This window comes from Phoenix dactylifera, chromosome 15 (assembly GCF_051530095.1).
Source record: "Phoenix dactylifera cultivar Ajwa chromosome 15, Ajwa_hap1_PhDact_Kaust_v1.1, whole genome shotgun sequence".
Taxonomy (NCBI): domain Eukaryota; kingdom Viridiplantae; phylum Streptophyta; class Magnoliopsida; order Arecales; family Arecaceae; genus Phoenix; species Phoenix dactylifera.
Genome location: NC_143204.1, coordinates 25057668 through 25080182, shown reverse-complemented (window position 1 = coordinate 25080182; position 22515 = coordinate 25057668). Strand labels below are relative to the sequence as shown.

General features: G+C 41.3%; 1 protein-coding gene across 1 annotated transcript; it reads left to right on the top strand.

The window, feature by feature from the left end:
* The first annotated feature begins 5243 nt into the window (after nucleotides 1–5243).
* Nucleotides 5244–19774, top strand: LOC103711579 (polyribonucleotide nucleotidyltransferase). The gene is made up of 16 exons (XM_008797792.6): nucleotides 5244–5691; nucleotides 6576–6731; nucleotides 6820–6990; nucleotides 7177–7302; nucleotides 7385–7546; nucleotides 7671–7790; nucleotides 8186–8323; nucleotides 8527–8689; nucleotides 11032–11157; nucleotides 13052–13182; nucleotides 13438–13657; nucleotides 13755–13838; nucleotides 15027–15106; nucleotides 15452–15595; nucleotides 17500–18186; nucleotides 19075–19774. Exons 1-16 carry the CDS (start codon nucleotides 5332–5334, stop codon nucleotides 19177–19179), a joined length of 2973 nt encoding a protein of 990 aa, XP_008796014.5. The 5' UTR covers nucleotides 5244–5331; the 3' UTR covers nucleotides 19180–19774.
* Nucleotides 19775–22515: the final 2741 nt, after the last annotated feature.

Here is a 22515-nt window from a genome sequence, read left to right as displayed (position 1 = left end):
CCATTGATGAAACGCCAAAAGGCTAAGTACAAAACTAGAAACCGGCCTTTTACAAAGTTGTAGGCCGACCTCGTTTACAATGAACAGAGAAAAAACCGAAGTCCTAAGAGGCGGCGGCTTCATTAGCATCACCCTCGTCGTCTACAGGAATGACCTGCGGGCCTTCAGTAGGCGCGGGCTCAGGGTCTGCAGCGGGCGCGGGCTCAGGGTTTACGGCGGGGGCCTCGGCTGGCGCCGCGGGAACAACCTCGCTGGTTTCACGAGGTATGGCCTCCGCCCTCGCCGGTTCAACTGCCTCGGCTTCGACCTCAGCGAGGTCCTCCTCGGACACGAGGGCAGCGGGGATATCGTCGTCATCGTCGTCGGGGCCGTACCCGAACCTCATCCTCGGACGGACCGTCGAGAGGTCGAACTGAGGGCACATCCGGGCCATCTGCTTCCGGAAGTTGTCAAAGCCTCGGAGGAACCCGTCCACAGTCTCCTCCTCTAACATATCGCGGAACTCTTCTGACTTCTTGAAGAGTTCCACGGCGTTCTCGGCCCGCTCGAGCGCCCTCCTCTCCCGGGCCTCGAGCTGCTCGATCTTGAGGCGGAAGACCCCAGCCTCGTACTTCAGACCCGCGACCTCGGACTGGGCCTCCCCCAGGCGCGCCTCCGAGGCACGCAGGGCCGATTTCGTCAACGAATGGGCGGCCCTCTCCTCTTCGAGCACCTCGACCACGGCGAGTCGCCCGGCCTCGGTGGCTTCCCTTCGCGCTTCGGCTTCGGCCAGCGCGGCCTCCAGCTCAGCGACCCTCTTCTTGGCCGGCTCCAACTGCCGGCTGAGTCGTCGAGTCTCCGCCTGGCAACTTTGGGCAATAAACACCAGGGAGTCGACTTCATGGATACGCTGCAAAAGAGGAAAAAAGAAGAAGAAAGCAGCTATAAGTAAAAAGCAGGCAGTGTATGCATAAGTTAGTAGCCAATGAGAGGTTAAGGCAATAGCTCACCCGAACAGTATTACAGTAGGTACTGTCGACGATCTCTTCCAGCGACGCCCTCCGGAACTCGGCCCGGTCCGCTGGAAGCATGGCGTGCCGACATACCGCGCGCGCGGTATCGGCATTGTGGAAGGCCGAGCTCCCTTCAAGGATTGGGGACCCCGGCTCGGCTGACCTCCCCGCCTGATCCCTCGGGGAGCTCGGCTCGCCCGAGCTGGGGACCTCGGGGCCCCTGCTCGGCCCGGGCTCTGGAGGCCGCAGTCGGATCACCACGGTCCTCCCCGCTGGGCGACAGGGGTAGGACGGAGTGGGGTTGCCGAGCCCGCATCGCCGGTATCTGGCGCCCGCCTTCGGGCATCCGCAGAGACCCCCGCCTCCGGGCCTCCCGTCCCGGCCGAGGTGGAAGCAGCGGCCGACTTCGACTTCTTCCGGGGCTGAGGGATGGCCCCGCCGGCCTCGGCCTCCCGCCTCTTCAGCCGAGAAAAGAGGGATGTGCTGCTAGTCGGCATGTGGGGGATGTCTGAAACCAAAATTTTTTTTTGAGTGTCAGATCAGTGTTAGCGAAAAGAAGAAATAGGTAAAAATAGGACGAGACAACTATTCTTACCCTCGGGGCGCGCCGAGCTCAAACCCACGCTCGCTAAGGCGCCCTCCCGTAGGAGCTCGGTTAGGTTGAATCCTTTCCCGAGGGCCCGTAGGGAGTCCAAGACCCTCAGCTCCCTCCCCGAGGGATCGGAGAGCCTGTTGAGAGTCTTCAACCGAGGATGCCCCCACCTCGGGTTGAACCCCCACGGCGCCTCGGATGCAAGAAAGAAAAATTTCCCCTTCCACTCATGAATAGATGAAGGGGCACCCTGGAAGAGCGACATACCGCCCCGAAAGGCGAAGTATAGCCACTCTGCATCCGCCGGGTTTTTCTTTAATAAAAAACACCGGCGGAAAATGCTCACCGAGATCGGAATCCCGTGCGCGAGGCACAAGGACAAGAACCCGATAATAGTTCTCCACGAGTTCGGAGCAAGTTGTGCTGGGACGAGTTGATACTCCACCAGCAAGTTGTTCACGAACTCGTGAACAGGGAACCGCAGGCCGGCCCAGAGCGTCTCGCGGTAAATCGCGATCCGACCTGGGGGCGGCCGCGTCACCCTGTCTTCCGGCCCTGCAGTTTCGAGACGAAACCCGGGCTGGAAGAAGAACCGGGAGCGGATTAACTCCAGCTCCTCCCCCGATAAGCTTGACCCTACCTCCTCCGGACCAAGACCCATTTTTTCAGAAAATTGAAGTAAACTAAAAGATGAGAGGAGTAGGTAGGAGAAGAAGGAGGTAAACCCTAAATAGCACGGGGCAAGAACCTACGGAAAGAGTTGCCGGAAACCGCTCCGGGGACCGTCGGCAAAGTATCGTTGGGAGAGAGAACGGAGGTAGGGACGGCAAAAGCAAAGGGCGACCAAATAGGACTATTAGGGCAAACTCGAGGGGCTTATATAGACCCTCCTGACGGCCCGGATTGGCGGGCTTAGTTTCCATCCCCCGTCCAGATCGCGCCAGGTGTCAACCTCGGAACCCGAAGCATCGCATTTACTCCGGATCAATATCCCAGGTACGCAACCGAGGCGCCGTCCCATCGGATCTCACGGCCTCATCATAGGCCCACTAAACCGGATCACCTTAAAAGACGAGCGGACATCACCTCCGCTCCCTTCATTTAATAAACCTCAGGGACACGTGGAGCGCCGAGATAACCCCAGCCTCCCAGATCGTTATTCCGCCAATACGAAATCGGAAACGTCCGACCTCAGATCATGCCACGTGCTCATTTCGAAGGGCGAAACGGCATGCCTATTTAAGGAGGCGGCGTCGATTATAAGGTCGAGGCGCCACCTCATCGGGCCCGGGGAGCCTCGTTATGAGCTCGCCGTTCAAAGTGATCTCGGAGATCTAAAGGGCGTAATCATCATCATGGCTGCTTCGAGATACGTAAGGGTGCAGACCCCGTCATAAGTCCGCTGTATAAAGCGATCTCGACGGGCCAAAGGGCGCAACCCACGCCATAACTACCTCGAAATGCCTAAGGGCGCGGACCTCATCATAAATCCACCACATGAAGCGACCTCGAAGGTTCAAAAGGCGCGGGCTTCGTTACAGAAGCTTTAGGGGTGCGGGCGTGGTCCCCTTCGACCTCGATAACCACGATAACAACTTCTACTTCCCACGTCCGAGCCTACAGCTCGAACTCGGAAGTCGGGGGGTAGTGTTGGGGAAATACGGTTTTCCCCCAGTAATACAATAACCCTGCCACCGGAAGATTACGCAGTCGACGACCCCGGACAACTGAGGTCGGCGCCCGACCTCAGAGCGTCCGATCCCGGATCATCCAACCTAGAGGACTTCCGACCTCAAAGGCGGGTCTTTGTCGACCACCTGCCGCGGCCGTACCTCTCCGATGTCCGGCCAAGGGCCATATCCAGCCACTGCCCCAGCATTTATTACACATGATCCCGGCAAATCCTCAGTTCACGCAACAATTAATGTGAATCTCCGGCCTACGCAACAATTAATGTGAATCTCCGGCCTACGCAACAATTAATGCGCGTGGCTCCTTTCATCTACGGATCCTCAGTTCTCCACGGCAAATCAGCTCGGCAGAGTCCTGTCCGCCATGATAAGTCTGACCCCAGCCTCACCGCCGATATCAATGCAATGATTCACCCGATCGCGTGACGGCTCAGGTCGTACGACGGCCTTACCTCCGACATCAGTGTAATTATTTACTTGTCCGTGCACCGGATCAAGCAACATGCCGAGCTGTATGACGGCCTTGTCCGGTCACATCGCAGATAAACCCCCCTATAAAAAGGGGGGGAAGAGAGAAAGAGAGAGGACGACTGCTCCCATTTTCTTTAAACACTATTTTGCCCCCTCTAACTTAAGCATCGGAGGGCCGGCGCCGGAAGCCCCGGCCACCGGCTTTTCTGCAGGCACCCCGACAGAGGACGCCGCCCGCCGACGCATCATCACTCCCTCGCGTCCGCCGACAGCTCCCCTCCTCGACGGACGATCGCCCCCGGGTCCAATTTCCAGCAACACGACCATTCACAGGATACAGGCCAATGTCCCTCCCGTGCCCCATTAGACACTAGTGGTTAGGTCAAGGAAGTCATTTGAAGAATATTATGTAAGCATCATCCCAGTGCCGCATCGAAACACTTCATATATAGTTTTTTTTTAATGTTTTTCTCCATCGAACAGTAATTGCAGAGGACATCAGCACGAAAGTTGGATTATTGATTTTGCAAGGATGCTTATATACTATGCACTCGATCATGGCAAACTCATCTTAAGAACACCAAATTTCAAATCTTTTAAGGAGAGTCATAAAAACATGATAAATTTGAGATGCGGCCATAATTACGAGATACTTCAACTCTGTCTAATTTTTTGGACCCAACAAAATATGCAGGCTACCATGTTTGCTCTCCAGCAAAATAGACAGACATGTAGAATCTAAGCATGTCATGAAAAGTTATATAGGAGGAACTACACTAGCACAATTTTTTTATTTTATTTGGTATAACTATATCAAAATTGTGCCCCATGAATTATAAACAATACTATCAAGTTATGGGCCCAAAAGCAATTAGATTGTTTCATCTATACCTTTAAAAATATTCACTTATTTAAATATATTTTCTAAATTGATATTCTTTACATACTTTTTATTGTTATTGTTATTATTAATTTTGTTACTTCTCCTTCTCCTCCCCTGGTGGTTACTCGTACTTCTTTGTTATTGTTTTTATTATAGTCCTCCTTCTGTTACTCATACTTCTTCGTTATTATTTTTATTATTTCTACCATAACTATATGCCTACCATCAACTTTAAGCCTAGGTTAAAACAAAACATAACCCAATATGCAACCTTTGTTTATACCTACCTTGAAAATCAATACTTATAAGCCTAAGAAGATTTTTATATATTGTGTAATAGATGGTCGATTTTCTAGTGTTTAGAAATGAATTATCAATAGAAGAGAGAGAACAAGCGTATGAAAATGAAATTGGTAAAAAGAAAATATGTAAATTATACGGATAATCTAAAATAACCTAAATCATGCAGGGAAAGCAAATTTTGGAGGAGACATGTCGTACAAATAAGCCAAAATTATCAATGGGCTCGGGTCCGCCCTCACCCAATTTGCTTGGGAGCTATTGTTCGCCTTCCTCCCGCTTGATAAACCCTTATACCCTAAAACCCTTACCCCTTGTGTCTTCCTCCCCCCCCCCCCCCCTCTCTCTCTTCCTCTGTGTGTTTCTCGGCGTTGTCCTTCTCCTTCTTCGCTTCATTGCGCCATGGCGGCGGCGGCGGCGGCAGCTCTGAGGGGGAGGGCTTACCCTCTGATGGCGTCGGTGCCCTCCTTCCTCACGTGGCGCCGCCTCGGCTTCCGTTCCTTCTGCAGTGGCCGCCTCGGCTTCCTCTCCCAGCCCCCGGAGATGGAGTCCCTGGCCCCTGCCGGCCCGGTCCCCGGCTTGAAGGTCCTGGAGACCTTCAGGGAGGAGTTCGAGATCGGATCCCGCACCATCTCCCTCGAGACCGGCAAGATCGCCAGGTTCGCCAACGGATCCGTCGTCATCACCATGGACGAGACCAACGTGCTCTCCACTGTCGCCTCCGCAAGGGGGGATGGGGCTCGCGACTTCTTGCCCCTCACCGTATGTGCTCCATCTCAATCCTTTCTTTCCTGATCCCTTTCTTCGAAATTGTGGTCCTATTATCATTCGATCGGGGGGCTGATCTGGATCGATTGTGGAATTTAATTAACTGCAATCAGAGAAAAAGAAAGAATCATCATTTGATCGGGGGGCTAAGCTGGATCGATTGCGGAATTTAATTTACTGCAATCAGAGAAAAAGAAAAAATCATCATTTGGTGCTAGAGCTTTAAGGACTGCGTTTCTTTTAGTACTCAACTAGTCCCTCTTTACCATACATATTTGATAACCTTTAGTACATCGAAGAAAAGGTCATGCTTCGATACCATCTGGAAATATGACAAGAAAAAATCTCTATTGGTGTCCTGTTGCATACTGTACTGAGGGAAAAAAACGTACAACGTAGCGTTCTGCCAATCTGAATTAAAGGAAATCTTCAAGGTACTTAATTTTGATATATGATGATCATTATAAAACTACGCATTCAAATGTTACCTTAATTATTTGATCTTGGATTTTTTAGTGGGTGGTAGTAGAATCTATGCTTCATTAAAGCGTTATCCTCTACCCCTCTCAGCAGTACCAGTGCCTGCCTCTATAGGAAGGCACCAGGACCCACTTCAAATAGAATAATTTAGAGTGTCGTGTTGTAGAGTGTTTAAAATCACTTTAACATCCCTAGCTAATACTAGTGAGGATCAATAAATATCAGATGCAACTTTCTTTCCTGCAGCTTATTTGATAACTTTGTATGTTTGCCATGGACATTTGGCCCTTGTTGCTTCTCATTTTTTTTTGGGATCTATCTACTTTCTGTTTCTAGCTAATAAGTTTCTTGCAGATTCTCTTCCTTCAGTTAATTTTTGAGTATTTTCTTGTTCTAAGGTTGATTATCAAGAAAAGCAATATGCACAAGGTGTCATTCCTACCACATTCATGCGCAGGGAGGGTGCCCCCAAGGAACGTGAACTTTTATGTGGTCGTATTATTGACCGACCCATCCGCCCACTCTTTCCTCCTGGCTTTTACCATGATGTCCAGGTCTTCTTTGCTATGCAAATTTCTCCTAGTGTTTGTTTGCAAGGATTGCCAATTGTCCCTGGTCTGGATAAATTTTGGTGTTTCATAGGTCATGGTAAATGTTCTTTCTTCTGATGGGAAGCACGATCCAGACGTAATGGCAGCAAATGCCACATCTGCTGCTCTTATGCTATCAGATGTCCCTTGGAATGGGCCCATTGGAGTGATACGTGTGGGGAGGATAGATGGGAAATTTGTTTTTAATCCAACCATGAACGAGGTAATATTATCTATTATCTGTAAGTATTTTTTAATTATTCTGATCCATAATTAGTTATGGTTTTCAGTGACTGTCTCCATTTCACCATATATCGTCTTGCAGTCTTGCACTGTCCTATATGCTTTAATAAGATGTTTTCACTATGATTTCAGATGGCCTTATACTATTTTAATGCATACTATGCAGCTAAGCTTAAGTGATCTCAACTTGATCTATGCATGTACAAGGGACAGGACGCTAATGATAGATGTACAGGCTCGTGAGATCTCAGAAAAAGATCTAGAAGCTGGATTAAAGCTTGCACATCCTGAGGTTGGTGCAGTGGGCGGTCTTTGTTGTCTTTGACAATTGCAGTGATAACATGAGGTAATAAGATCATGATTCTGATGTGCAGGCTGTCAAATACATAGACCCCCAGATTAGATTAGCTGAAAAAGCTGGCAAAAAGAAGAAAGAATATAAATTATCGATGATTTCAGATAGGACACTGGAGAAGATACGGAGCTTGGCAGAAGCACCTATTGAAGCTGTCTTTACAGATTCGACTTATGGCAAGGTGCCATACTGCACACCTTTTATTTTCTTATAACAGGATATCCTCTATCTTTAATAATGGAAGTTTAATCTGGAAAAGTCTGAGCCCAACTACTCAACCAATGCTATACATTGTGTTTTGTTAGTTTGAACGTGGAGAGGCCTTGGATAAAATTACTCAAGCTGTAAAAGCCAAACTTGAAGAAGAAAGTGATGAAGAGAGCTTGAATGTTCTGCCAAAGGCAATTGATACGGTTAGGAAAAAGGTACTGAGATGTCTCCTTAATAGTGATTTTGTTTGCATGCCCTTTTATGTCTCGTCTCATTACTAGATAAGAATGAACCTTGCTAACTGACACAGGCACACTTACATGACTACAAGCATGCACTACACGCACACATGGTACAACTACATTCGTGACTTTTGATGTTATCTAACAAAACTTTGCTAATTTAACTGATCCATTGTTTATCTTTCCAACCTCATAAATTTGTTCATCATCATCATCATCATTTTTTTTTACATCTGGTTATTAAACAATTTTTTTGATTGTCAAGCGCATTATGCACTTTATCGTGGTTTTATGTTCATTCATGAAACCATATATAATTCAAGTATGTCAGTTTTTGGCCTCATAAAGTAACCCTTTCGTGTTTCTAGATAATTCGCCATAGGATCATCAAGGAAGGTATTAGAGTCGATGGTAGACAACTTGATGAAGTTAGACCTTTGTATTGTGAATCTGGTACATATCCCATTTTACATGGATCATCACTTTTCTCGCGTGGAGACACTCAGGTATTTAGCATTCTCCTTTTTCTGCTTGCTTCTTCTTACAAGGGCAACACTATTATCTCTTAAACTAGTATACCTTCAAATGTTTAGCTTTCTCCATTTTCTGTTTGTTTCTTCGTAAAAGGAGAATGCTATTTTTTTCTTATATTAGTATACTAGCTAAAGGAGCAGTCTTTTTTCTCTCTCTTTTTTAATTGCATTCGTAGGTACTATGCACAGTTACACTTGGGGCTCCAGGAGATGCTCAACGACTGGACTCTATTGTTGGCCCCCCTACAAAACGTTTCATGCTTCACTATAGTTTTCCACCATTCTCAATCAATGAGGTTGGCAAGCGCGGGGGTTTGAATAGGCGTGAAGTTGGACATGGTACGCCATCTATTTCATGCTGTTTACAGAAAGCTTAAGCTTATAACCAAGCCACTTTTCTCACAAGATTTTTCCCCCCATATTTTGTCTGAATTGAACATAGGAAATAACAGCATGCTTTTTTAAGATTATCTGGGGGTGTCAGATCAAGAATTTATTTGTTTGTACTTTATAAGTATTATTCATGAGAAGATCTGAGTATGCCATTTTAAAACAAGTTGAATTAGCTGCTAAAGCAGTGGTGCCTATTGGACCACCATGGCTTGTCGAATAAAGACATTTCAAGAGAACATGGTTTTCTTGAGGTCTTTTTATCAAGTCAAATTACTGAATAAATGCATCCATTGATGTTTGATCTATTCATTTACAATCTTATTTTAACTTCTTCATATGTAGGCAGACACTATGCTCTACTCAGTGTTATTGTTATGTGCTGGCACCTTCATGACCTATCCATGTTTCTTGTCCATTTATTGTGCCATGAAAACTTGCATCTTAGCTTTGCTATTCCTGTCATGACATTTGACTACCTCTCTTGCCATGTGCGACATCTGTTGGTGGTTCAGTTCATCGGCCACATGCATTTATTATTTGTAAATATGATTTCTTTTGCATGGGCCCAAGTAGAAAACTGCTGATTCTTTGTTAGCAAAGTTACCTATTACTTGACATTGTCATCCAATTTGTTGCTAAATTGCTCAGCCAGTGTCAGTGACCTATAATTGCATGGCTGTGTCACTGTTTTAAGTTTTTTGTCTTATTACTGTATGAGCCTTCATTACGAGGCATGGCCATTCTTGCATTGAGTTTCATGTACCCTCACAATGGTGTGGTGCTTCTCTGCTTATTGATCATACTATGACACCACTATGTGCTATATCATTTTGTCTATTGACCTACCCTTCCCTCTAACATCATACCATCTCATTTACTTCTTGTGCTTTCTTTCTTGCTAGTCCTTTGATACGTATTTGACCATGCCTCTTTGATAATCACGACAGCTCAGTACTTGTTCTTCATTAAGGTTGAATTGTATACCTTATGCTCACTTAGTCTTTCTCATGTCAATTACTTGCTGAGCGATCCACCTTAACGTTGGGCAAAAAAGTGGGCAGGTGGTAGAGAAAGTAATCTCTAGCCTTTTGTATACATCAGAATACATCTTCATGCTGTCTATGCTTAGTTTTTATAAGTGTCTACATCTTTTGTAGTGTTTATATGGTGACTCTGCTTGTCTGTGGAAGCATTATTCCTCGTAGTGGTTCGGCTGTTTGTCTCGTGCTTGTTGCTTATGCATGAATAATAGCGCGCATTCACTCTCTACTCTCACTTTGGCCTCGAACTTAGATAGATTCCGCTATTTATTTAATAAGCCAAAATGCAAATGCAGATAGCAAAATTTCTTTTTTCCTTGTTATTTTCCCTCCAAAGGAGTCTCTTCTTTCTTGAGCAAATCTTTCCTTTCTTAAATGATTACAGAATTTGATTCATTGGACTGTATAGATGTTACTAGTCTCCTTTAGTCTAATGAATGTGTATTCGTGGATGTGTCTCATTTGGAGATCCTTCTAGGAGTTTAACTGCTGGTTTGAAGATTGAAAAGTTTATGCTACCATTAAAAACCACTTCCTTATTGTATGAGATACTGTGCATGTTGCATGGGCCAGTTGGGCCAGTTTATGGATTTTTGCAGAAAAGTTCATGAAGAATCATCATGTCATATGCTAACTAGTTCGACTTGCATTAGATATGACATTATTTTAAAGGAATAAAGGCTTGATTGTTGTCATTGTTTGTGTGTTTGTTGGTTTGAAGATCGAAAAGTTTATGCTACCAGTAAAAACCACTTCCTTATTATATGAGATATTGTGCGTGTTGTGTGGGCCAGTTGGCCAGTTTATGGATTTTTGCAGAGAAGTTCATGAAGAATCATCATGTCATATGGTAACTAGTTCGGCTTGCATTAGATGTGACATTATTTTAAAGGAATAAAGGCTTGGTTGTTGTTGTTGTTTGTTGACTTTTTTGGTTTTTTGCTAATTTAGAACATGGTTCTTTTATCATATACTGAATAAATCAAGTAATGAAACAATCATAGTATGCGATACCTGCTGTTAGATATCTCATTATTGCTTGAAGCATTAACATGATTTTCTTAAAATGTTTTTCTTTTACTGTATGTGATGAAATTTGAGATATTCTACTCCAACTGCATTAATATTTGCAGCGTATAGCTAGATTTGGGCCTGTGATGTCATGACCTTATGCAATTCTCCATCTGTTTATTTCTCAAACTTCAACTTACTGTGAATATATGTGCATTTCTAATTGACTGTTTGTAGGTACTCTGGCGGAGAAGGCTTTGCTTGCTGTATTACCTCCAGAAGATGACTTCCCATACACTGTTCGTGTCAATTCAGAAGTCATGGCCTCTGATGGTTCTACTTCCATGGCAACCGTATGTGGAGGTACCATCATTATATTGACCTGGGTGGTAGACCCATATAGTGGTATCATTTGGATAATTGAAATCTAGTTTAAGATATAGTTTATAAAGCAACACTGTTGACTTCGATGGAAGCACTCTGTCAGCACTTGATTAGGTGGTTCATGTTCTATTGGGTGTTGATAGTGTTTCTTGGTTATTCTTATTTTACTTTATTTCTTTAAATATTAGTAATCTTTGCATTTCTCGAATTTAAGATCCTGAACAAAGTTATGGACTGTAAATATTGCTGAGGAATGGCCTATTCTATGTTTCTGAATGTCAGCACTTGGTTTGGTGGTTTTTGTTCTATTTTGTTGATAGTGGTTTTTGTTCTGTTGTGTTGATAGTGGTTTTTGTTCTATTGTGTTGATAGTGTTTTTTTGCTTATTTTCCTTGATTTCTTTCAACATTAGTAACATTCAGATTTATCAAATTTAAGATCCTGAATAAAGCCATCGAGTGCAAATACTGCTGTGGGAATGGCCTATTCTATGTTTCTGCCCCGTAACCTATATGTCAGATCCTGGATGACTCATAGCCCAATAAAAACGATATGTTGTTTTGCAACCTGCTGTATGAATGTTGTACACTGCATGCACGTGGGAGAAACTTATGACTTTGTTACCTATGTAACATCAAGAGCACATGCTTGTATGCTTTGGTGATGAGTGCAATGCCTAACGACACATCTCATCTATAGGTTGTTAAATCTCGACCTGCAAATACTTTAGTGGGTAAGGTGAGGTCAAGTCAAAGAAACTCCATGGTCCCAAACTCAAAGATCCTCCACCCTCAAGTATATTTGACAAAAGGAGCAGAGATTTAATTTTGGGAGGCTTCCACTTCTTTCATGATTTTGCCTCCATTTCTCATAAGGGTATTGCATGTTCTCAGGATTTGTTCCTTCTGAATTTGCAACTTTCTTGGCAGGATGTTGTGCTTCATCATTTTCATTTTTTAACTGCTATGAGCTGAACAGTTTTTCTTGATGGAGCTCATATTGATAGAAAGTTTATTGCAGAGTATCAGTGTTCTTGTTTCTAGCAATCATTGATATATGATGTCCTCCTTTTCAGTATTACAATATTAACAAAGGAAATTTTGAAGACCGATATTTTGGTTTTTAGAGTTGTATTCCTGTATCAAAGTATGTAAGTAATTGTTTTAGATAATTCTGATTGCAATTAACATTGTATGATCTTAATATGATTTGAATATGCATATAATTATCTGTGCTGGGTAGAGTTCTTGTTTTTGATCATTATACTATAACATCCCAGGACCTTAACCAAAAAGGCCGGCAAAAAAGTGTTATTGGGTTTGTAGGCCTTGTATATTATTCACGATCTATTTAATGCAAAACTGATGTGGGACTAATCACACGTCTGCATGGGTCTTTATATATATACTCCCTCTTTAAGCCATGGCGTTCATGCCAGGTTAAGGGTCCAAATCTAATCAAATCGAAATAGGAACACCACGGTCAGCCCATTGCCAGCCTCAAATGGATCTATGCTGCAATAGCTTCTAGTTTGTGTGGGCCATGGGCCGGGTCTGCTATGGTACTATTTTTAAGAGCGCGGGATCTTATTCAAAAAGGCTGGACAAAAGGTGTTAGTTGGGTTTGTTGGCCTTGTATAAGTATCCAAGATTTACCTGATGCCTAACCGATGGAGTAAACACATGCCGCACAGATCCTCACATATACTTTTTATAGAATTATTCCCTTCATTGTTGTAAATGGCAATTTTATCTGTTATAGTCATTTTATTGTCGAAAAGAGAAATCTTCTCAGTCATTTTCTTTGTCATCGGATATCTGTTTTCTATTTTATGATTCTGCTAAATACTAACTTATTGTTATTCTCTTCTCAGGAAGTATGGCTTTGATGGATGCTGGCATTCCCGTAAGGGAACATGTAGCTGGTGTCTCAGTGGGCCTTGTTACAGAAGTGGATCCATCAACTGGGATGATAAATGATTATCGCATACTGACAGATATATTGGTAGGGTTGCAAATTATTTACTTTGGTTCGTTGACATCAGACAATCAATTAAAAACTTGAATATCCAAACATGGTCCATTGCCTACACATGCATCAATTCTTTTTTTTTTTTAAGTTGAAGGAATGAAAATAGTTAGCATTTCAACCTTGTTCTGTTCCCATATGTTAAGATTTTCACACATGCAACATTGCATCCTTAGTTTTTGGAACTCCTATCTTTTTTAGCTGTACCTTGACTGTTTTGGAAAATTCCAGGGTCTTGAAGATCACCTGGGGGACATGGACTTCAAAATTGCCGGAACAAGAAAAGGAATTACTGCAATTCAGTTAGATATAAAACCTGCTGGAATACCTCTAGACATAATTTGCGAATGTTTAGAACCGGCACAAAAGGGTCGCAATCATATCCTTGACCGCATGGAGCAAGAAATATGTGCACCACGTACCATGGGTGATGGAAGTACCCCTCGATTAGGTAGCTTAATTTGTTTTTTTCCTTGCTTTCTGCATTAGTGTAGTCAGATTTTGGTAGGTTTCTTGGATTTCTGCCGTACTGCTATTTCTTTTGGCAGCAACTTTGAAGTTTAGCTATGACTCGATTCGACGCTTGCTTGGGCCTCTAGGTTCTCAAAGGAAAAAAATTGAACAAGAAACAGGTGCCTTTTAAGCTTTGCTTTCAAATTTTAATTTAGGAACTTCAAAGGAAAAAAATGCCTTTTGACTTACTGCATATGTGCCTGTTCCAGTGAACACATTTTTGCGTTTGGAACTCTTTTTATTTTTTGCTTACATGTTATCCAAATGAAACATATTTAATGCGCTATGGTTACACGAGCTTAAACTGGATTGTTAAAATTTCAGTTTCTTCTAAATAAATTTGGTGCTGTATGATTTATCTATGCCTATGGCACATTTTGTGCATCCAACTGTCTAAACACAAATAAGCATCTAAAGCCATGGCCATGGCCATTGTGGATTGGCTTTGTGATGGACAATTTGAAATATAAACACAACACTCTAATTGGATTTTCAGTTGAGAACTTATTTCCCATAGTTGGGGTCTGGTGCGAGAGCAGATATGGGTGCAAGTTCAGGGAATTGGATATTTTAGAAACATTTATAGTAAGAAGGCACTTAGGAAGCAGCTTTAGGTTTGAGATTGCTGGAAGATTCTGAAGCGGGTGCGTGGACCCTAGGCAGAAGATTCTGGCTACTAAAGTTAAGAAATGCCGCCTCCAAAAGGATTCCTTTTACATCATTGTTTTGTTCCTGCTGAGTTTGCACTCTAGCAGCTGTATCTTGCATTTTTCATGGCAATTAGTGCTGGAATGTTTTCATAACCCTGCAAACATATGTCTAGAGCTGTATCTATAGAAACTTATTAGTGGTTGCTCTTTAGGTCTTTGAGTTTGTGCTCACATTAAGGTTTTATCTCCTTAAGTGATTGCACATGTGTGCCAGGTGCATGATGTATTTCCTTGATTGCTATTTCTGTATATGTTGTACTTAGTAGGGATCTCATTAATGGCTATTCCTAGGCATAGATATAATCTCAGTGACACGATTTAATTGTTTTAATGTTAGGGCAGGACATACTTTCTCCATATTGATATATACTTGTACAATAAGATTCTTGTTTTTGATGTATGGATCTTGTGTACAATTGAAATTTTCTAAATATGTATGTGTATATCTGCATTGTATGAGTCCACCATCTCGTAACTTGATGTTCCATATTTCTCATATCTCTACAGTGATTCATCTATTTAAAAAAATAGTTATAATATTAATCATGGTTTTATGTTATTTGATGTTACCTTTTTTTTAAATTTTTTTTGATTAAGGTGCACGAATTGCTGTGAGTGATGGGACAATTACTATAGTTGCGAAAAATCAGTCAGTTATGGAAAAAGCCAAAGAAAAGGTATTGTGCTTTGAATCATTTCACTTATTTCATCCATTCAAGAAGGTATAGCCTGTCTTCTAGTCTACCATACTGCTATATCTCCTTGTAGGCTGTAGCTTTGGATGTTTTTATCTTTCCAACTGTTGAGTCTGCTATCAATATCAAAACATAATTTATGAATGATATGCAAGTTTTTAAAGGGCACTGAAAAAGATTAAGTGCTTGAGGAGGGAGAAAACTGTGAAAAATGCAGTCAACTGGAATTCACTATTTTTGACAAAGCTCTTGTGTTCCTCTTCGGCATGACCTTGCAAAAAAAGACTGATGTTTTAGCTGGATGAGAAATTTGTTTTATGCACCTAGGTTGATTTTCTTATCGGACGTGAAATTGAAGTTGGTGGAATTTACAAAGGTGTCATTTCATCAATTAAAGAATATGGCGCTTTTGTGGAATTCAATGGTGGTCAACAAGGTCTTCTTCACATCTCTGAACTGTCGCATGAACCGGTATGTTATGCCTCTGTAGCAGCTCCATTTGATCTGATCATGTTATTCTTTCATTAGTTGTCAATTACTGCCTCTTTTAGGTTTATTTGATCTAGTTGCACACACAGTGACATGCTAAACTTATTTCATCATTTGACTTTTTTCTTTCTTCCAATTACTTGATAACATTCTCTGTCTATTGGGATTCCTGAATTTAATTGGAGATGGCTTGTTTGTACCTACTGATTGTTTTTAGTGCAGTGGCCTATATGTTAGACATGTTTTATATGCTGCCTGTTCAGTCTTTATTTTTCCCCTTTGTTTTTGTGATCTATTCTCTGTTTATGAACATTGGTCCCATGAATAGATAGTGCTTGCATGTACATTCAACCCTAACGGGGGATCTTTTGGCCGTGTCTGTTACCATATATTTGTTGTTGTATGCCTTTCATTTTGAACACGCCAAATTCAGATGGTGTTTGTGGTTAGCCATAGCCCAGCAACATTGTGTAGCTCTAGAGTCTTTAATTGATAGATCAACTTAAGGGTGACTGTAATATCAAATAAAATTGATGTTATATGATGACCATCAGATCTTTGCTGATGCTTTTTGCTGATTTGGGGGCTTCCTTTCATACTTCAAAAATTCACTTTGAGATGCCGGTGTCAAGAAAATAGGACAAAAAAGAAACTGCATTTTGAGGAAAAACGGAGTCTTCCATCAAGTAGATGGTCTCTTTTCAAGATTGCGATATTAAGCTGCATCTGTTGCTTATTCTGTGAAGGATAGTAATATTTATAATCCTTTTGGACATGGGCACCCTAAAGATTTGCAACTGGTAACATGAGGGAAAGTCTTCTTAGGAGTCATGACCTAGATTATGAGCAAACTACATACAAAGGACAGAGGAAGAGAAAGTAAAAAGCATGAGTTCTGAAAGTAAAAAGCTGTCAGCACATCATCTCAGGAAACCATTCATGAGTGAAGAGAGTGCATGAGTTTTAGAAAATGCATGTCAGAAGCTAGGTTTGTGAGAGTGAGAGTTGATGGATGGTTTATCTATTTACTTTTGTAGTTAGAAGTTCCACAATAAACAAGAGCACATGCGCACTTCATGAACTGGTTTTGGCATCATAACGTAATCATCCTTGCTTATAAGGGGCATTGCCTAGACAGATATTTGGCCAGTATTTTTGGTTTTTTCAGAAGTCTTTGATGTTGTAGGAACAAAAGGGCTTGAGATGAGTACATTGAAGGAATCTTGTGAGTCACATTGGCCAGTTGATGAAAAACTGATTGAATTGCTTCCTATCATGTGCTGTAAAGGGCAGAGACATTATCTGTGAAGGCAAGAGCTGGAAACTTTATCATGTTATAAAGGGGAATTGGGAGATCTTGTAAAAGACTAAATGATGGAGTGCAACTTGTCAGAGAGGAATATAGGAAGCTATGAGTGGCAAGACTTGATGTTTCTAGCTAGCTATTCTTTATGAATTGGTGGTTGCGGTTTGTGGTTAGGAAATTGTTGTATTTCAGTTCAAATGGGCATATTTATTTCTGTATGGTGTTAAGGTTTTTTCTTACTTCAAGTAGAGATGGCTATCATCCATATTTATGGTCTAACGGCATATATCATTGCTTAATTTAGAACATAGACGCTATTTTTTCAGTATAATCAGTATATTACCTCCTCTGCTCTCAGCACATGTATCAGCAAGTCTAGCTGTAGGCTCAAATCCAACACCTGTGTTCTCTTGAATTAGATTCAATATATTATAAGTGGACTGCAAAGGTCTTGTTTGTTGTTTTTTGCAGCTTCCTTTTTTTCTTTATCTGAATAGCCAGCAGAAACCTATGTAAGTTTCAGCGTTATTTAACGATTGGTTACATACGTTGGCTGTATTTGTTAAAATCATTTTTTCAGGTATCTAGAGTCTCAGAAGTTGTAACTGTGGGCCAGGAGCTATCATTAATGTGCATTGGGCAGGATGTGAGAGGTAATATTAAACTGTCTCTGAAGGCCATGCTTCCTCGGGCTGGATCTGAAAAGAAGAATTTGGAGAGTCAAGATTCTGTTGCTCCAAAACAAGAAGTTAATGTTTGGGCCTCTGTGGAGAATGTGCCTACCTGCCAAGTAGATGAAGAAAGCGAAGTTGAGCCTGCAACAAATTCCACACCAGCAGTAGTAATCCGGAGTGCTGCAGAATGTGATGCGCAGGATATTGCTGCTGGTCAACATTCCATCAAGAAGTCTGGAAAGGGTGCAAAAACTTCACCTAGGCCTTATAATGCTTCATCAAGACATCGGGATGATTTCAGATCAACCCCCACTAATAGAAAGCGTGCACCGAATCAGACACAAATGAAGAAGGAGAATGAACTAAAAGATTACTGTGGAAGCAAGCCAGAAACTGACAGTAGACCTGGAAACTTGTTGCATGTACTGATGCAGAATGATGCAGATGAGAAGCCTAAATCTTTTGGTTCTACCAGTGTTCGCGCAGGTTCCCTGAAGCTGGGAGACCGAGTAACAGCAAAGATATACCAGATACGCGCACATGGGCTGGTACTTGAATTGGGTGGTGGAGTACGAGGAATGTATAAATTTGAGGTAGTTTCTATCTTGATGGTGAATCTTTGTTCAACATGGTTTCAGCTGCATTTGAATCAGTTATTTGGATTAGAGGTGCTGCGAGCTTGAGTAGCAAAATACTCAGCTCGAAGGCTTACGAGCCTAGACAAGAATATATTTTTACTAATATTGTATTTTATTTAAAATATATACTATCAATTTAATATTTTAAAATATAATATAATATTATATTTTGTTTTAATTATATTTTTTTAATTATGACCAAGGCTTGAATTTGAGCTTGAACTGGAGCTCGAGTATGGCTCAGTTGATATTCGAGTTGAGTTGAGTCGATCTCAAGTATTATATTTTTTTTTATTGAGTCGAGTTCGAGCTTGAATATTAAGGCTCGATCGATCTTTAAGTCAAGTTTCGAGCCTGAGTATTTTGAATTGAGTTGAGCTCGAGCCTCTAGCTACTTGACTCAACTCGGTTTGATTGCACTCTAATTTAGATCATATATCCTTGCTTATATGTATGGTGTCTCTAATTTATGCATTAATGTGCTGTCTACGTGCAAAACGAGAGTAATTTGTGAAACATCCCACCTCAAGTCTTGAGTACTAGAATTGGAAATAAGTGTCTTTATTGTTGTGTTGACCGAAAGCAGGTGATGTATTTTTGGATATTTATATACATTCAGAAGTGTTTTACATGAATTTGGAACCATAGCCTGTTCATAAGAATAAGATCTTACACATTATTTCAAGTAATTCATGGAATTGAACATGACAATCGACCAAACCTGGCCTTTTTAGCTGAACCAATATCACCAATAGAAAACATCTTCTTGAGCCCCTATTTGTTCTGTTTACAAGTATTAATTTTAGAAGAATCCTACACTATGATGCTGATCTCTGCTTTCAGGTAAATGGCAGAAGGGATTTTGAGGTAGGTAAGGAGCTCCCTGTGCAGTGTTCCAGCTTCTCGAGCAAGGGAATTCCAGTATTTTCGTTATTGGAAGATGAGTAGTTTTTCAATGGAGTCCCATTTTTCAACATGACAGTCCATTTGGTACTGCCATAAAAGTTTTGGCTGACATTATCCACCATTTAGTTGAAAAGAGAAGTGACAAATTTTGGTCAGAAAATTTGGCGTAGCCCCACATGGCTTGTATTGAAATTTTGTAGCGTTACGATTTTTCCAACGGACTCGAATCTGTGGGTTACCATAAGCATTCCTTTTGTTGGGAAATATCAGGATGGTTCTTGCCTATTCAAATACCTGTCCGTTAGCTGAGTCTCTGTGCAAGCTGATTGGTAGCTGTCAAAAGAAGGTCATCGTTTTGTTGGTTTTGATGGCTGAAAATGCAGTATTGAGCTTCTTAGAACCACCACTGATAGACTCACCATCACAGGATTAGTTTTGAAATCCTCTGGTGTTGTATGTACATTAGAGTTATTATTTATCTATATTTTTATTTGATGGGATAGGTAGAGAACATGAAGACAATGTTATCTAGGCCCTTTTTTAAATATTGTGTTCTTGTTTTATTGTTTTGATCAACAGAAGATGCACAAAAATATGGTTTCAACAGAGATTTGATGCTTGGGCAGTTCCCAGTTGACTCTGTAGCGTTGCTAATTGTTTTATTGGTGCTTGACAGACTGATATTTCTATATGGATGATTTTTCTTTTTATTTTTTTATACGTTATAATCTTATGCTGTACCTGATACTCTTGAATGTGTCCAGTTTTAATGTTCCCCCGCCAGCAAGCACTCTCTCCGATGCATATACTGTTGATCAATTTTAAGCTTAAGTGTTACCTGTCTATTGATTCTTACAGGCCTTATCTTGTTCATGGCAGCAGTTTATGAGCTTAAGAAAGTATGGGAGCTCAATTTATTCTTTGATCGATTCTTCCTCTGGTTAACCGTACTCTTGACAGACTGATTAAACTTGTTATCTTTCAGATTCTTGCACAAATTCCTGTTATATCATTGTGCATGACTTGTGGTGGAACATTGCGGTTTTGTGGAGGCAGATCTCTTATAAAGTTGATACTTCCCTTAATTGATATGATACATCACCACCTTTAAGGATGAGCTTTACATTCGAGGTTTGTATTTTGAACAATTTCTTTGCTCAATCCAAAGAGAACTGCAGGTAATGGGTTACGCCATATAGGTAACAGGTTTGACCTTCCCTGAATATCCCTAATCTGCTCAATATTTTAAAGGCAGGATTCAAGCGTAGATCTTTGGTACAATTATCTACTTTTCAAGTCAGGTAGCTTGGCACCATCAACTGAAGAGATTTGTGCATATGAAATTAATTGAGTTGCATATGTACCCTTGTAAATAGTCAATTTTTCATGAACGTTATTTCTAGTTTTGTCCTTCAAAACTCTCCGTTTGCATGGATGCTCCTACCATGGTTTGGTGGTTTTTGTTAGCTTAACTGGAATTTAACAGAGTAAAAATTTAAGAGGAATTACAATAGAGTACTGAACAATCAAATTTCGCGTTTGGTTGGGAGTATTTAATTTTTTTTAAACGGTATTCTGACAGCATTAAACGTACATAGGAAGGGTCTTGAAGGGTACATAATATTTTTTAGAGAGCGTTGATGCAATTTGGAAGTGGCTGTATACGAAGAGACAGACCCCTTATTTGGGGACTATCTAAAGTAATTGAAAATTTTCGTTAAAAACCGATGATATGTCACTTCAGAATTATATTTTTTATTCAGAAAAAGTTACATTTAGTGTTGGGCATCGGGCCGTGTCGGGCACGGCCCGCTCAGCACAGAACGGAAGCCCGGCCCGGCGCCAGGCCCGTCTATTGGCGGGCCGGGCCGGGCACGGCCCGCAATGGGCGCAAACGGGCCGTGCCAGGCACGGCCCGTCTGGAGAGGGGGGGAGAAAAATAGCCGTTTCCAACGGTTATTTTGGGAAAATTCCAAAATTGCCCCTCCCAACAGTCCTAAAACGGTTGAATTGAGGGGTATTTTGGGAAATTTTTTTTTTGGGCTTCTATAAATAGCCCTTTCCTTCCTTATTCTCACCACACCAAACCAACTATTCTCTCCTTCTCTACTACTATTATTTCTCTCTTCTAAAGTGCTCTTCTAGCAATTTAATTTTTAGTTTTCATTTAGCAAGTGTTCAAGTGCTACACAAGAGGAGGTTCCTGTTGAGAAGAGAATGTCACTCCTGTTGAGAGCACAAGAGGAAGCTCAGAATCTCGGCTCTGCCTCTGCCCTCCGACCTTCTACTCAATTCCTCCTTGTGGTTAGTTTTTATTTTTTGAATTCATCAATTTAGATATGTCATCTTTTGAGGAAAGTCATTTTGGCATTACTCCTGTTTCTGAGGGAGAAGAAACTAATCCCCAACCCCATGTTCCTAGTTCCTCTAGAACTAGTGAACCGAGTGAAGATCAAACCTCTTCTCGTAAGAGGACTAGTGCTGTATGGAATGAATTTGATAGAGTTATGGTTGATGGAGTCTGGAAAGCTAAATGTAAAAAATGTGCCAAACTTTATAGTTGTAGTAGTAGTGGGGGAACAGGGCATTTAAAAAGACATCAAGAGAGTCATAGGATGCATGATTCTCATGCTCAAACTCAAATGGATAGTTAAGCACTTGTATATTAATTCTCCTTAATATACAAGGAGGATTACTTGTAGGTAATTTTGCATATAATCATGAAAATCAAAGAAAAGCACTTGTAAAATGGATAGTTAAGGATGAATTACATTTTAGTTTATGTGAATCTTTTAATTTTGAAGAATATGTTCAATTAAACCTACAACCTGCTTACAAAAGAACTAGTAGGCGTACATTTAGAAGAGTAGCTATGACTAACTTTTTAGCAATGAGACAAAGTTTAATTGAAACACTTTCTACTTTAAATGTAAAAATTTTATTAACTTCTGATATTTGGTCAGCATCTGTAGGTAGTAATTATTTTATTGCCATTACTGCTCATTATATTGATAATGATTGGCAATTAAATAAATGTATTCTTGCTTTTCGTGCTTTTGATTTTCCACATTATGGGCAACAAATTTCAAATGTCATTTATCAAACTGCATGTTCATATAATATTAATGATAAAATTATGTCTATTACGTTTGATAATGCATCTAATAATAATTCTGCTGTTGCATTATTAAAAGACTCATTGCATCCCATGTTAGATGGAAATTTATTGCATATTAGATGTGCATGTCATATCTTAAATCTTTCTGTTCAAGCTGGCATGGGCATGATTCAAGATGTGATTTCAAAAATTAGAAATGCAGTTTCTTTTATTCATGCTTCAAGATCAAGACTTCAAGAATTTAAGGAACTATGTATAAA